General features: G+C 32.5%; 1 protein-coding gene across 1 annotated transcript in view; it reads right to left on the bottom strand.

The window, feature by feature from the left end:
• Shaw (potassium voltage-gated channel shaker cognate w) overlaps positions 1-14,255 on the bottom strand; it is a 71,510-nt gene extending 57,255 nt beyond the window's left edge. Inside the window, exon 1 of the mRNA XM_077431243.1 lies at positions 14,047-14,255. Coding sequence (XP_077287369.1) covers positions 14,047-14,255 — 209 coding nt within the window. The remainder of the gene's footprint in view (positions 1-14,046) is intronic.
• Between the last annotated feature and the right edge of the window lie 431 nt (positions 14,256-14,686).

The raw sequence follows: 14,686 nt of genomic DNA, 5'->3' as shown, positions 1-14,686 counted from the left end.
AGGGATAATATATTAAATTGTCTTTATATCAGAATTTAATAAAATTTCACTTTGGAAAATCATATTTCGACCATTCTTGTGGATTAATAATAAAAATTCGTTTATTTTATAGAGGTAGGACAGTTATCAATAGAATGTTTATTACCAGATTCGTGTTTACTGGGCATTGATCTATAAGAAAAATCATATCTCGTCTCTGAACCAAAAAAAAGTTGTCATTTGTCGAACAGTGTAATCTATGATCAGAAACGAAATATAAAAAAAGAAAGGAAAGATGTTCAAATATAGCGTTCCAATTGTCCTGGAGTTGTTATTTTTTAGAGGTTTCTTTGGAAGTGGAGTGATATAATCTCGAGTGGTTGCCACTTAGGTTGAATGAGTCCACGTGGAAGTGTGGAAATGCAGCTCTAGTCGAGACTGCACCATAGTAGGACCTGCATAATAATTAGCCAGTGTGGTTTACCACTAAACTAAACTGCAGTGGGGAGACAGTTGTTTGCATCTGGTATACAATAAATTACATACATATATAGGGGATGCGGATGTTTTGGCCGTTTCGAAAGCTCGTTGTGTATGCGAATGCAGACGGTGACATTTAAAACGAGAAAAGTCTGACACGAGTGTGGGGCGGTTTTCTCACAGAAAAATGTCATAACTAGCGATGATATACATACATATGTATGTATGTAAAAACATAGTTTGAGTTTTCCTCGGACGTCCATTGTGAAATGGGAAACATTCTGGGCGTGTGGAATACGTGAGCTTTAACCGAACGTTTAAGTTTTGATCAAACTTTCTAGACGAGTCAGCCTTTCCAAAGGCGGAAGGTGAAAACGAGCTTTGAGATTTTGAATATTCAAGCGAGTAAATTTCGAGATTGCTTTACTTTGCGAAATTAACTGACTTTACAACATCAAAAATTGGTATTATTATTTAATTCAATTCGCAAAATTATAAGTGTTACTTTTTTGATTTATTACAGTTTGTGAAAGAATATTAAAATATGTCCAATAAATAGACGCATACTAATGTATGTATATATATAAAGGGCTTCCAAGCTGGTTTAAACCGAAACCGAAAAGCTGGCTTTTTGACCATTTTTTAAAAAACCAAAAAACTCGATGAATCGGCTTTTTAAGGTTTCCTTTAATTAATTTTTTTTCCCTCAAAACTCACAATTATGAATTTCAAATTTATATAAAAGATAAAAATAAATGTGTACATATTTCCAAACTTTCTACGGGAATAGGCGTATATTTCTTTGTACAACAAAAAAAGGTACAGCATTTAGCGGTGGCTTTGAGACTTAGTAATGGACGAAGACCAGGTCATAACCTAATAAAATATTATTGAAAGTAGTTTCAATAACCTACACAAGGCCTTTCAAAATTTCGGCAAATTGGGTTTTCCATAATTTGTAGTTTTTGCGTGTTCAGGTATAAAAGTTTAGAAAACTTTATCGTAGGTAAGAATTCGTTGTTGGATTAAGCTAAAATATATATGTAAAATAACTTTGATAGATGGAAATATTTCATAGTTCATTACGTTTTCGAACATAAATTCATCTCAGCAGTGTTCTTATTCACGATTCAACAATTACGGTTTTTCTACGAGGTAAGACATTTTTTTAAAATATATTCTTAATAGAAGCTTATTTAAATCATTTAATAATTTGTGCGTATTCAGTTTCTAGCATTTTACGACTGTGATATATAATACAAATTTAATTATTTGTAATAATAATATATAATAATGATCTTATGAAAGTTCATAATGTTTAACTCAATTTAAAGTATAAGCAATTATTTTTTTGTATAATATAATATGAATACTTACAATTTTCTTTTTCGATATTAAAATTTAAAACTTTCTGAAACTGATGAAAGCCGGTCAACCGGATTTTTATTTGTTAAAACAACGAAAATCGGCTTTTTATTTTTGGCGATGTTTTGGAACCCCTAATATTTACTCTACACACACTTTTGAATTGCTCACTGTTCATTTTACATTATAATGAAAAGTAAAAGAACAATGTTCTGATGGAATTAAAATATATTTAATTACTGGACATCGAGTCGTTTTATTGCTGACTATATTGAAAATCTTTTATGTATATTTTCATACTACATATGTGTAATATTTTTAAATTTCAGATAGAATAATATTGAAATTAAGAAAAGTTACAAGTTTTTAATTGGACGTATTGATTTACGTTCAATTAAAAACTACATCTGTAAATGAACGTTTTAATATTAAAGATGTATATGTATATTTGAAAACACAGCTTTATTCCAGTTTAATTGAAAAATAAAAATATTTAATCTAAATAAAATAGCGTCCTTATTAATTATAAATGAACTTAATCGCTATACTATCGTGAAGTATCCATTGAAGAATATTGAATTTATAGATTTTTTGTATTATGAAGAACTGACAAAGATTTTATGCTTTCGACGAATATTAAAGAGGTTTTTGATTCTTCGTCAATTTAATAGAAAATTATTGGATTTTCATGATTGGTTGAAAATGTGTTAGCGTAATTTTCGGGATCGTCCTTTTGAGTCCAATTTTGAGGTTGAAAAAAATATGAGTTATCTTTAAGGGTTTCATTCGTAGAAGAAGATCATAAGAAAAATGAAATGGGGAAAGATTCGACCGAAAAGAAATTCAAAATTGCTAAACTTTTTACGATTCAGGGCAGCTCGACGACAAATGGCACTTTGAATAATTTTCTCTGTCACAGGAACAAGGTGCGAATTAAACCGGGTCGTTTGTCATTTTTATTTTGACCTTAAAAAAATATAACGATATGACGATTCCTTAACGACCCACGGAAACGGCCGCTGTAAAGACGCATTATATATAATATATTTTCCCATCGCTTTTATGCGGCTTGAAAGTCGGATTATGGATTTAAGGACTAGGCCAGGGATTGTATGCGAACTTCTTATAATTAAATTGAATTTGAATTATATTATACATTATTTATTTGTACCACAATAGAAGTACCGAAAGTTTTTAATTAATTAGTTCGAGCGTCGCCTTCACCATAAGCTAATTATTAAAGGAAACAACTTATTAAATTTATGGCAAACTCATTAGGGCGTCTTACAAAGGTATTGCGTTTCATTCAATTAAAACAATGAACAAATTTACCTTTCACCGAAGTCGCATTTGAATCGTAATTGTCTTCAATTATAACAGCCAATTCGTTAAAGAATTACAGAAGATTCTAAAACTGGACAGATAAAGTCTGACTTATTCAAAAAATTAACAAAGAAATTTTTACCGAATTTCCCATAGTACATAAGTTAAAAGTCGCCTTTCAACTGGTATGAAATGTAAAGTCAGTATGCATGACCATTTTCACCACGTAAAAACATACTATAATAGATTATAAGTAAATGCATTCTGCAACTATTTCCTAGATAGGGACAGAACACAGCAGGCAAAGCTACGTTGCACCAAACTATTATAGATTTTTCCACTATTCGCTTCAATTGCTTCAAAATTTTCATTAAAATTTTATTCGATATATATTTATTTTGTGTTATTTATTTTAATCTTTAATTTATACTAGGAAAGCCTAACAGGTAACCCCACTGCGCCTTCCTGGTCAGAAACATTGTATATTTGATACAAACATTATTAGTATTATACAAAGTACATAAATACATATCAATTAATATCCACAGACACATCTACGGTCAAATTTGTAAATTTGCAGCAATTTGTTGGAACCGTATTAATGAAAATCAGATAAATTGGGAAACTGATCGATCGACCGAGTCACAAGTCCAAGGTCTGTGGCCAGCCGAAACCAGTGGGATTTGAACCCGTGACCACTCTGCTCAAAGCATTATATGCTAATATTACACTAGTCTATTCTGTTAATGATCTGGAATATATTTTCATTCATAATTTATCAGATCAAATGCGAAATGAAAAATATAAATAGTCATGTATATGTGTGCATCGGAACAGTGAAACATCACACGTCATATTAAAAATATGATTTCTTATGTTGTATGTGCTGGGTTGTATAAAAATAAGAAAATAATAATTTTATACGTTTTCAATTCCGTGAACATGTCAACCACATTTTGGTTAAATCTGCTTGACATTTTAAAAGAAAATATTTTCATAAACACATAATGTTGACATAATGTCGTCACACACTTAAAATATATACAATAAATGTTATCGTAAAAATTTTGAAATAAAATGAAAAATATTTAATATTTAGATAAAAATAGCCAATAAAATAATCAATTATACTTGTGATACTAAACATACATACATACAAGAAATATCATGAGTTTTGAATGTGAAACGTCATCATTCAAATATGTATGAAACTAAACTTGTTGTATAACATTTCCAATTATATTACTCGAGCAAACGGAATATTGTACATATAATGTAAAATTAATTATCGCATTCGAAAATTTCCAATGCTGAACACGCTATGAATTGTATAACAACCAATATATTATACAAATATGAAATATGTATATTTTATTTCAATAAAAAAGTCAAACGTTGATGTACACTTGTCGTGTTCAATATTATTTTAAATTGGAAAGAAAAAGTGAGCGAGAACGAATTCGAAAAAGTAAATTGCAATCGAAAGCAAAAGGACGAAAAGGATTGACAGGGGACGAAGATCGGGTTCAAAAGGTGTTCCTCGAATAAGATTTCCCTCGTTCGTTTTTCCGCACACAGATTTTCCCTATCTGGAAAATCGAGTTGTTACAGCAGCGTTGACACGGTGGCAGTGTAATGATTGATTTCACTGCTTTTGGTCAGATCAACGGTCATTAATCATCGCTTCGTGCTGCTGAAGCTTCAATTAATTTAAGATATTAACTCTCTAGTCCCGGCGTTTCCACAACGAATCTGATGATCATCGAAATTTATTCGCCAAATGCAACAACTCAATATCGTTCGCGGAGTCATCGTTACGCACGCAACATTGCTAATTAACTCAAGAACCTTTCAAACGAATTAATTTTAAATTAATTCCATCGAACACAGACCGTTAGCACTAGCTTGTGTGCATGTAGTTATATTAAATTTTTTATAAAGGCAGCAACACTATGAGTTGGTAGAATTTAAAAGGTTAAACGGAACAACAATGTATGACCTTTCCCATTCATTCTGTATACAAAATAACTAACATTAGCTTCCCTGCTTTGTTCAGACAGGAATTGATTCATTGAAATTTAAGGAAAGCTTTTGATTTGATGTAAGTTTAAAGCCATAGATAACATAAACAAAAGCAACAAAGAAAACGTTTGTATTTATAAAAATCAAAAAAGATTTCTAAATACTAATATATTCACATTATTTTAGTGTTTATAAAAAATGTTTACCACCAATATGCATGTATCATCCAATACTTTTACTATTATTACAAGCTTTTTTTTTGTAATGGAAAGTCAATTATCAGCGGTTATATTTTACAAATATTCATTTATTTACTTTGTGATTATTACAACTAACATTAGTTTCACTTGTTATGATCAATTTCGCTTAATTACAATGCGTCATTCATACTCTATTAAATAATGTAAGTATTATTAGTATGCTTGAAACAATTTCATATTTAGAAAATACCGTTAATTAATATGGGTCTACCTTGTTCTATCAACTCGCAATATCTCAAGACTCGTTTTCCCAACATTTTCAGTGTATTTCGTCGTCGAGTTTGCATATATTAAAAACTGACATACGAAAATGCTTATTTTACGAGATAAAAATTAATTATTAAAAAATATAGTAAGAATAATTTTTTTAACGTCTTTTTAAAATGAATGTTCACAATATGTCTCGTATATTACAGATATTACTCCCGTTTAAGCATATGAAAAGTTGAGAAAACGAGTCTAAATATATTGCAAGTTGATAGAACGGAGTGTACCGAATTAATATGTACTCTCAGGAGTATTCGTACTTCTACATCATCATCAGCATCATAATCTACAGTCACTCACCATCCATTGTTGGATGAAAGCCTCTCCAACACGCTTCCACTCAACTCTGTTTTGCGCAACTCTCATCCAACTCACCCCACAAATTTTCCTAATTCCATCTACCCATCTTCCCTGCTATCTTCCTTTTACTCTTTTCCATTCTTTCAGGTACCATTCTAGTACTTTTTTTGTCCACCTTTCGTCCATTCTTCTAACCACGTTGCCCGCCCATTGTCATTTCAATCTCTTTACTCTATGCACTATATCCACTACTCTCGTCATACTTCTCGACCACGTATTCCATTTCCTGTCTTTCCTCGTTATGCCAAGCATACAATTTTCCATACTTCTTTGAGTGCATTGGACTTTGTGTAGCATCTTGGCGTTCAATGTCCAAGTTTCGCATCCATACGTCATCACTGGCAAAACGCATTGATCGAATATCTTTTTCTTCAGGCAGATTGGCATTTTTTATGTACATATGTACGTTTTTGTATGACGTACGATGTATGTTTTGATGTATAATATATATCAAAATAATAATCTATATTTAAATTAATACGTCATCATCGCATTAATTTCCTCCATCAGCGTGTAGCCATTCGTTACGTCGTGTTTACGATTGTTTTGTAAATTTCGACGTTCGTTAAAAATAAAATTGAAATTGGGCTATGTCAGTAGGTTTTCAGTTGCGGCGACAAAGGGTTAATTGAAAATTTGTTTACGCGTGTGCGTTTACAAAAGGGACCGTTGCCGTCGAGGGCAATTTATCCATTCGCAGACGCCAGGATTTCCCCCATATTTTCCGGGTTGAGCTAAAGCGAAGACAAATGTTTGGCGAAACCGTTTCATTATGTTTTCCTTTTGGTGTGCACGACAAGAAAGGGTTAATGCGAATATACAGTGTGCTCTCACCCCGATAGCGGCTTGATGCTGGAGCGCAATTAAGCTGAAGACTTTATAAAGTGTTGGCGGTTTCAACTTTAAACCTACTAACACTCGCTCTCTATAATCTATATACCCTTACGAATATCGAATACATCAACTACTAAAAAAACTAGATCATGAAAACGTGATCAGTGATTGATTCTGAGTTCGATGATCGCAAAACTTCATCTATGGTTACTACGTACATAGATAAAGTAAAAAAACAACATCCGACACCGATATTTGGATATAATAAGATATAATTATTATAGATATACTATAGATATAAGATATAATTCGTTGCTGCTGTCCCTGAATGTGATATTTTCCCCCTTGGGGAGGGTAGATTATCGGATATTATTTTAACATATTTATCTGGTAACCTGCGCTCATCATTACTCTCTTAATTTGAATGTGATGTATGAGTGGAATCTTAATCTACTCTCTTCCATTTGGGCCTGGCTGTGATTTTATTTTTTATTCATATTTTGTTTTATTTTATTTTACTTTTTCTTTCTCCTTTGTACATTTTTATATACTATTTTAATTTTGTTCAGTGTAAACAAAGAATGGGATTTAAGGATTTTATTTTTGATTTTTACACTTTTGTTATTTTTTTTTCTCTCTGAATGATGTATTATTTTCCTTTTGTTACTTTTTTTTGTTATTGTTTTATTTTACCATGTTTTCTGCTTTTGCTTTTTTCCTTTATTTCCAGTTTACTTGTTTTTATATCATGTTTTTATATATTTTTCAAATGTAGGCCATTGTGGCGCATTAGGTTCTTCCTGTAATGCCACAATGGTCCAAAACTTTTAAATAAATAAATAAATAATCTATAACCAGCAGAATAGACTAGTGTTTTGTATATAATTATTTGAACGAACTGGTCACTGGTTCAAATCCCACTGGTTTCTGCTGGCCAGATCTTGGATTTGTGACTTCAGATCGTTTGTTTACCAATGTATGTGATTTTGATTAAAATGGTTTCATCAAATTGACAACCTTACTTATTTTCTAGCAAATCTCGAGTTGTATAAAATGCTGCAAATTTACAAATTTAACCATAAATGTCTTTGTTAATTGATATGTATTTACTGAATTTCGCAAAAATGCTGCAAATCTAGAAATTTCATAATAGATGTCTCCGTGGGTGTTAATTTATATCTATATAAATTAACTACCAGTATTTTTTAATATTGTTAAACGCATTTGATATTTTGCGAGATATTTCATGAAATGAAGAAAAGTGGACTTATGCCACTTTCATATATAACGGCTCATATAGTGTTTCGTTGAAAATAATGCAGTATTATTTTACGCTAGAGAGAATCTAATGTGTTTGTTAAATCTTAAATGAATGGTGGCTTTGCGTATAGGGCAATTCTAGGTTAATTATTGCCAAGGATAATTGCTTTTTGGGAAAATTGTTTTAATTAGTAGATATTGAGAGTGTCGTAAGCATAGGCTGAATGTAAAAGGTGTTTTTGAAATTAATATCTTAGGAAAAACATGGCAATTAGAAAGAAAAGTGAAAAAAATCTTGAATATTACATTGTATATAAGTATAAAAAAATATATTAAAGACCACTCTTTCCATTAGTTCAATTTTTTTCCAGTAAATTTAACCACCATTTATATATTATGTATGTTTGAAAATATAAAGCAAGTATTTTACATTTAATCTTTATTGTTTTACTTGATTTAACATTTCTGCGGTTGAAATTAAATTTAAAAATAATGTTCACATCAAAGTAACAAAATAAAATTATTAACATTTCTACTATACTTCAAAGATTACTAAAGTTAAAAGGGCCATTGAATTTTTGGATAAATTAAACATTAAAATGGACCCGGAGAATGTTTTTAAAACATGACATACATGTGAAGGATTCTTCAATAAGATTGCACATAATATAATGTTTATTTTTTTATAAAGTAATAGCTGAACCCGGCATGCGTTGCAATGCCACAATAACGCATGCAATTCTCGTTCCCGTTCCCATTCCCATTCTCATTCCGTTCCCATTTGTCGGAAAAATGCAGGCAGCGAACACATTTGAAATTATTCAATTGTTTGTTTATTTTACCCTAACAACGCAGGTCGCGACGCGAAAACGTTTGAAATTATTGCGTTGCAATGCCACAAATTCCCGTTTTTCTCGTGTCCGTGCCCGATTTTGGGTGATTTTTTTTACAGTAAGCTTCCCGGACATGCATACAATAAGTCCTGAAAGTTCTAGGATTAGGTTTAGGAGCCTATACGAGACAGACAGACATTCAATTTTATATACCTACATATGTATATATAGACGATAAATAAGAAATTATACAATACGAATATTTTTTTACGATAATAATCCACAGAGACATCTTAATTTTTTAACAACTCAAGATTTGCGAAAGAAATTGGGAAGGGAATGCCAATTTTAATAGGAATTGTTTCAATGAAAATCAGAAAAATTGGCAAACTCTGATTAAAAACGACCTCGAGTCTGGTCTGGTCTGGCCAACAACGGGACTCTAGTGGGAATCGAACCCGTGACACTCTGCTCGAAAGCATGATATGCCAACACTAGTCCACAAGATTCAATTAATCAGGGGAATGCATATAAAATCGACGATTGTCTGCACTATAATTAATCAAAGAATGGTTTGGGATTCAAATTGATATGTGATTTAATGTAACAGCTCAAATTCGTAACATTTGAATATAACATAGTTAGCCAGCAGCGTGACTCGGTGGTTGCGTTGATACTAAGCACCGAGAGATCCCATGAGCTGAACGCGTTTGAAAAAAAAAATATTCCGAGTATAATCTTTAATGCTGCTGGTCAGACTTGGATATTTGTGATACCAAGTCGATCGTTTCCTATTGGAGTTTGCCAATTTATCTGATTTCATTGTTGAAGCGGCAATTGCAAAATCAATCAAATTGTCCATCAAATTGGCAAAATCCATCCTACCCACTTTGTCACTACTATTTAAATATGATTTCGAAAAAAAATAAATAACAAAAAAACTGTTTTTTTAATTTCATAATTAATATAGGGTTGCCATAATTGTCGAGATGTCGACCGGGACATTTTGAAATTGAATGATAAATGCTAAAATTGAAATTCTGAACCGTTGAAGATCTTAAACAGCTTTTGATTATTTACATAAAGTTTATTGAAATATGTTTCTACTGATGCGGTTGTTACAGAAATAATCAATATAATGTTTAGTATAAATAGACAAATAGACAAACAGATATTCATTTTTTTTATATATATGTACATATATGGATTTTTTTTAGCATTGAAGAACGGCTAATATCCAAGGACTAAGGAAATTTCGTATAACAGACCAAACTTGCACATAAATGAATATCAAATGTGTGTATGTATTATACGTCCATAAAGTTCAGAAGCACATTCGTAGTCAACTAAAAGTAGCAGCACTATAAAGTACACTAATTCCTTTTGAATTTATTACACGAAAGCAGCGAAGTACCGAAATAACACGTCGCAAATTTAAACCGTGGCAATTAATTAATCGAAAGGTCTGCGTAGGCATCCAGACTGTATGTACATATGTACATACATTGGCACGAATGTTAATTTGTGTAAGAATTCGATATTGGCGATTCGGGTCGGGTTCCAGTGGCGTCACGTTGCGGTCACGTTAAATTGCGACACGTACCGACTAGGGCGTACCGTAAAACCCCAACTTTTGGCTTTGGGTTCTGCGAAGCGAGGGCTTCGACTTGAATTCTTTGACACTTTGGCGACGATTCATGACGACCGCAAAAGGAAACTCGTATTAGAGCCAGAACAATCAAATTTACGACAGGTCAATGTATCTACCGTACGTACATATGTACGTACACATGTTATCAAACCCATACTGGGTTTTGATTTTGCTAAAATAATTTCCAAGACTTTGGATTTGATAGTAATTTTGATTACGATCTGCTTAACGCTAAAATTGCATATATACATACATCGTTCTAATTCTGACTCAATCCACTCGATTGGGCAATAGATTGGGCTCTAAATAAATATAGATACCGGCTAAAATCTAGTTCCGAATTCGACTTTACTATATTATCATTTTGACCATTGTTCTGACTTCAACTACATATTTATTTTTTTATTCAATCGAACATGTACACTCACCTTCACAGATCTTTCCAAAGCGAAGATTGTACTAATACAAATATAAAAAAATCAATACAAGCATTTTATACAATTCGAATTAATACAAACATCATCCACAGTGATATCTATGGAGAAATTTTGTAGAATTTTATCATGGAATTAGTGAACCACAACACGCTGAATATCTTGAGATTTGTAACAGAGATTGGAAAGGAAATGCCAATTTACAGGAACCGTTTCGATGAAAATCAGAAAAATTCTGATAGGAAACGATCGACCTGGAGTCACAAATCAAAGTTTCGACAACAGCTACTAGTGGGAATCGAACCGTGACCACTCTCCTCGAAAGTATAATATACTAACCGCTAGTCCACGCTGTTGGTTATATGTGCACATACAAGTTTATGTATATTAGTAAAATCTAAATTTAAAAAATACGTTATTATTATATTTAATTTGATTTTTAAATGCTTTTTATTATTACGAAATTATATTCACAATACATATTATATCTATTTTAATAGCTACTGATCTACTGATCATTTTCTATTTTACGATTTAATTTAATTTTGTTAGTAATCATATTATTATATTATTCTAATTTTAATGTACAGCATAATAGGAAAGAGAGCTCAAAAACCTATTTATAATTCTTATAAATGCTCATAATACATCTAAGACATAATATTAATTAAAGACTGTCTAAAGTCAACGATCTATAGTAGATTTTGTTTAGGTAATCTGTGTTTATACCTGAAGGGTATAGACATTTTTTTTAATCACCGAGACTCTTCACAAGTGTGTCAGTATGGTTATTAGTGATTCTGTCATAGAATCGACTGGTTAGTTTGTTAGTAATGTCTGTAACAAACGGAATATTATTTATGGCATGCAGTTTTTTCAAGTTAGTATATATGGGTGTATTATAAATTATTACAAGGGATTTATTTTGTATGATTTGGAGATTGGAAAGGTTAGTATTCGAGGCATTATTCCATACAGGTGAGGCAAAGTGGTAATATGAAAAGAAACTATGAAAGGTAGCGTATGAAAGTATGTAAACGATCGAGTTGGAGTCACAAACTAAGGTCTGGCTAGCAGCTGGACTCTGCTGGGACTTGAAGCCGTGACCATGAAACATAATATGCTAAAAAATAGTCCATGCTGCTGGTTTTGACTACAATACGTCTTACTATAATTTCGGCTACATTTTCATTACACGACTATTTTTGGTAGAGGTTCAGTTTTTTTTCAGTTCAATTTTCAAGATGACTCCAAAAATAATGTTATAAAATCTACGACTCCGACATTTGATCAATACGCGACGCGACCGAGCCCCTATTTTAATATAAATTTAAATTACTGCGACGTACAATTTTCACGTAACGTATTTTCCGGTTATGAGCGACGCCTGCGATAACATAAGATTTTATTGCGATCGTGACACACGAGTAAGCCAAGCCGCACAGCCGATTTTTGCTTTCAAATTTTTTTTGTCATTTGAACCGGATGCGAATGATTCGCGTATTGGCTCATATTGAATCCGTTTTTTATTTCGCCACTTTCATCTAAATTCATGGCTGAAAATCTGCGTGGAGAGGGAGACGCATGCCACATATGTACGTTGCTCATCGAATCTACATGCATACATACATATGTATATTTCAACGGGCACAACACTAGTTTGTAATATAAACCACTTAAACATGGGTAATTAAAATAGTATACATTCATTTGTTTTTTTATAAAATTGATTTGAAACGAAATAAAACGTAACGACAACCAATCTGAAACCATTTTTTTATTTTTATTTTTATATAATGGAATCGGAACTGAAATTCGAACCGGCAATCGGGACTGAAAGAGGAATCCCGATCCGGAACTGAAATTTGAATCGGGAATTGGAACTGAAACAGGAATCTGGATCTGGAATTGATACAAAAGTCGGTAACCGGAACCGAAACAGTAATCGGGATCCGGAACTGAAAAAAAAATTAGGAACCGGAACTGAAAAAGGAATAGGAATTTGAAACTGAAACAGGAAATTGGATCTGGAACTGAAAAAGGAATCGGGATCCGGAACTGAAACCGAAATCTGGAACCGGAACTGAAAAAGAAATCGAAAACGGAATCGATATCAACATAGAAAGTTTGATTTTTTCGATAACTTCACGGATTCTACTAACCAAATAAAAACTTCACGGATTCTAAATATGTACATACATACATACATACAAAGTCTCTTTATAAATTACATATATATTAGATGTATTTTATAAGATATTTAATGCAATTGTTTTTTATGATTTTTGTATTATATGATTTTTGTTTTTTATGATAAATATATTTTTGTCTGTATAAATATATATTTTTTCTCTTGTCTGTTATATTTTCGACTATTAACTTAAATAAAATATAGAAATATTATATTTTTCATGGACTTCTTCGTGTAAAGTGTACATGAAATATAGCTTTCAACATACATATGTGCAAGTTTTATAACCACACCATTGACCCAAATAAGTGTATATTTACATATGTAAGTGGTTCCCACTTTGGACTGAATTGGATTTTCAACCTTAAATTAGATTTTCAATAACAGATTTATACTTTTAAAACTTAAGTATTTTGCTGCTAAGTGAGTACTATTCTAAGTACACAGTTGAACAGGAAGAAGCTGAAAAAAGTGTAAACAAAATGCATTCAACTAAATTGAAATACCCCGTTTGAAAGAAAAACTTTCGGCATGCTTGAGAGCATTTCTTTTTAGACTAGAATTCCACTGGGACCTGACAGACCTTTTCCTTTTATCGCGCTTTTGAAAGCAAAACTCGACAAAAGATAAGGTCGAGCATGCGCAGCATTCCAGCAGCAACCCGATCTGACACAACGTCCCCAATTCATCAACTACTAAGGAGATTAAATGCAAACCCTTAAAAGCTGCCAACTGCTATCCGTAACAAACAAAGTGATCAACGCTTTCGATCGGATACTCAGCTTACCTGTAGTAGTTGAGGACCTGTGCAAACACTCCGGGATGCCTGTCGAAGAAGTACTCGTTGAGGATGGGGTCGTAGTTGGCCAAAGCTTCGGTCAACCTCGAAAGCCTCGTCGCCGGTATCTTCTTCAGGGTGGCTTTGTAAGTCTCGTGTCTGATGCCACCCACGTTCAGCACCACGCGATTCTCCGCGTCCATGTTAATGAGATTCATCTCTGAAATGACAAGACAATCGATATATGTATGGATGTAATTGCTAGCGAGGGATACTTTAGTCTTGAGTGGACGTATCGGTTTCCACTTGTCTGATGTACGGGGATAGGGTTGTGGGGGTGGGTGATTGTTCCCCTAGAGCAGGTTCTGTATTCAGAGGGCCAACGGTACTCGAGATTGAATGGTGCTCGAATAAAAAAAAAAGAAAAACTAACGGTACAAGTGCAATTATACCGGCTGCCGGCCCTGCTAATTGAATTTCACTCGACGTCCAAACAAAACACTCAAAAGGACGAAACCCTACTGGTCGAGCTTTTACCTATCGTTTCGAGCAAAGTTTACGTTGAGCTCCACTATGGTGATACTGTGTTTGCTATGTAAGTTCTTTTGATAATTAAATTCCAGCCCAAAATGTATTATTATTTAATCTA

This window comes from Arctopsyche grandis, chromosome 5 (genome assembly GCF_051622035.1).
Source record: "Arctopsyche grandis isolate Sample6627 chromosome 5, ASM5162203v2, whole genome shotgun sequence".
In the NCBI taxonomy this organism is placed as follows: Eukaryota; Metazoa; Arthropoda; class Insecta; order Trichoptera; family Hydropsychidae; genus Arctopsyche; species Arctopsyche grandis.
Note: the sequence above shows the minus strand (reverse complement) of the source record. Positions and strands in the feature narration are given on the sequence as shown.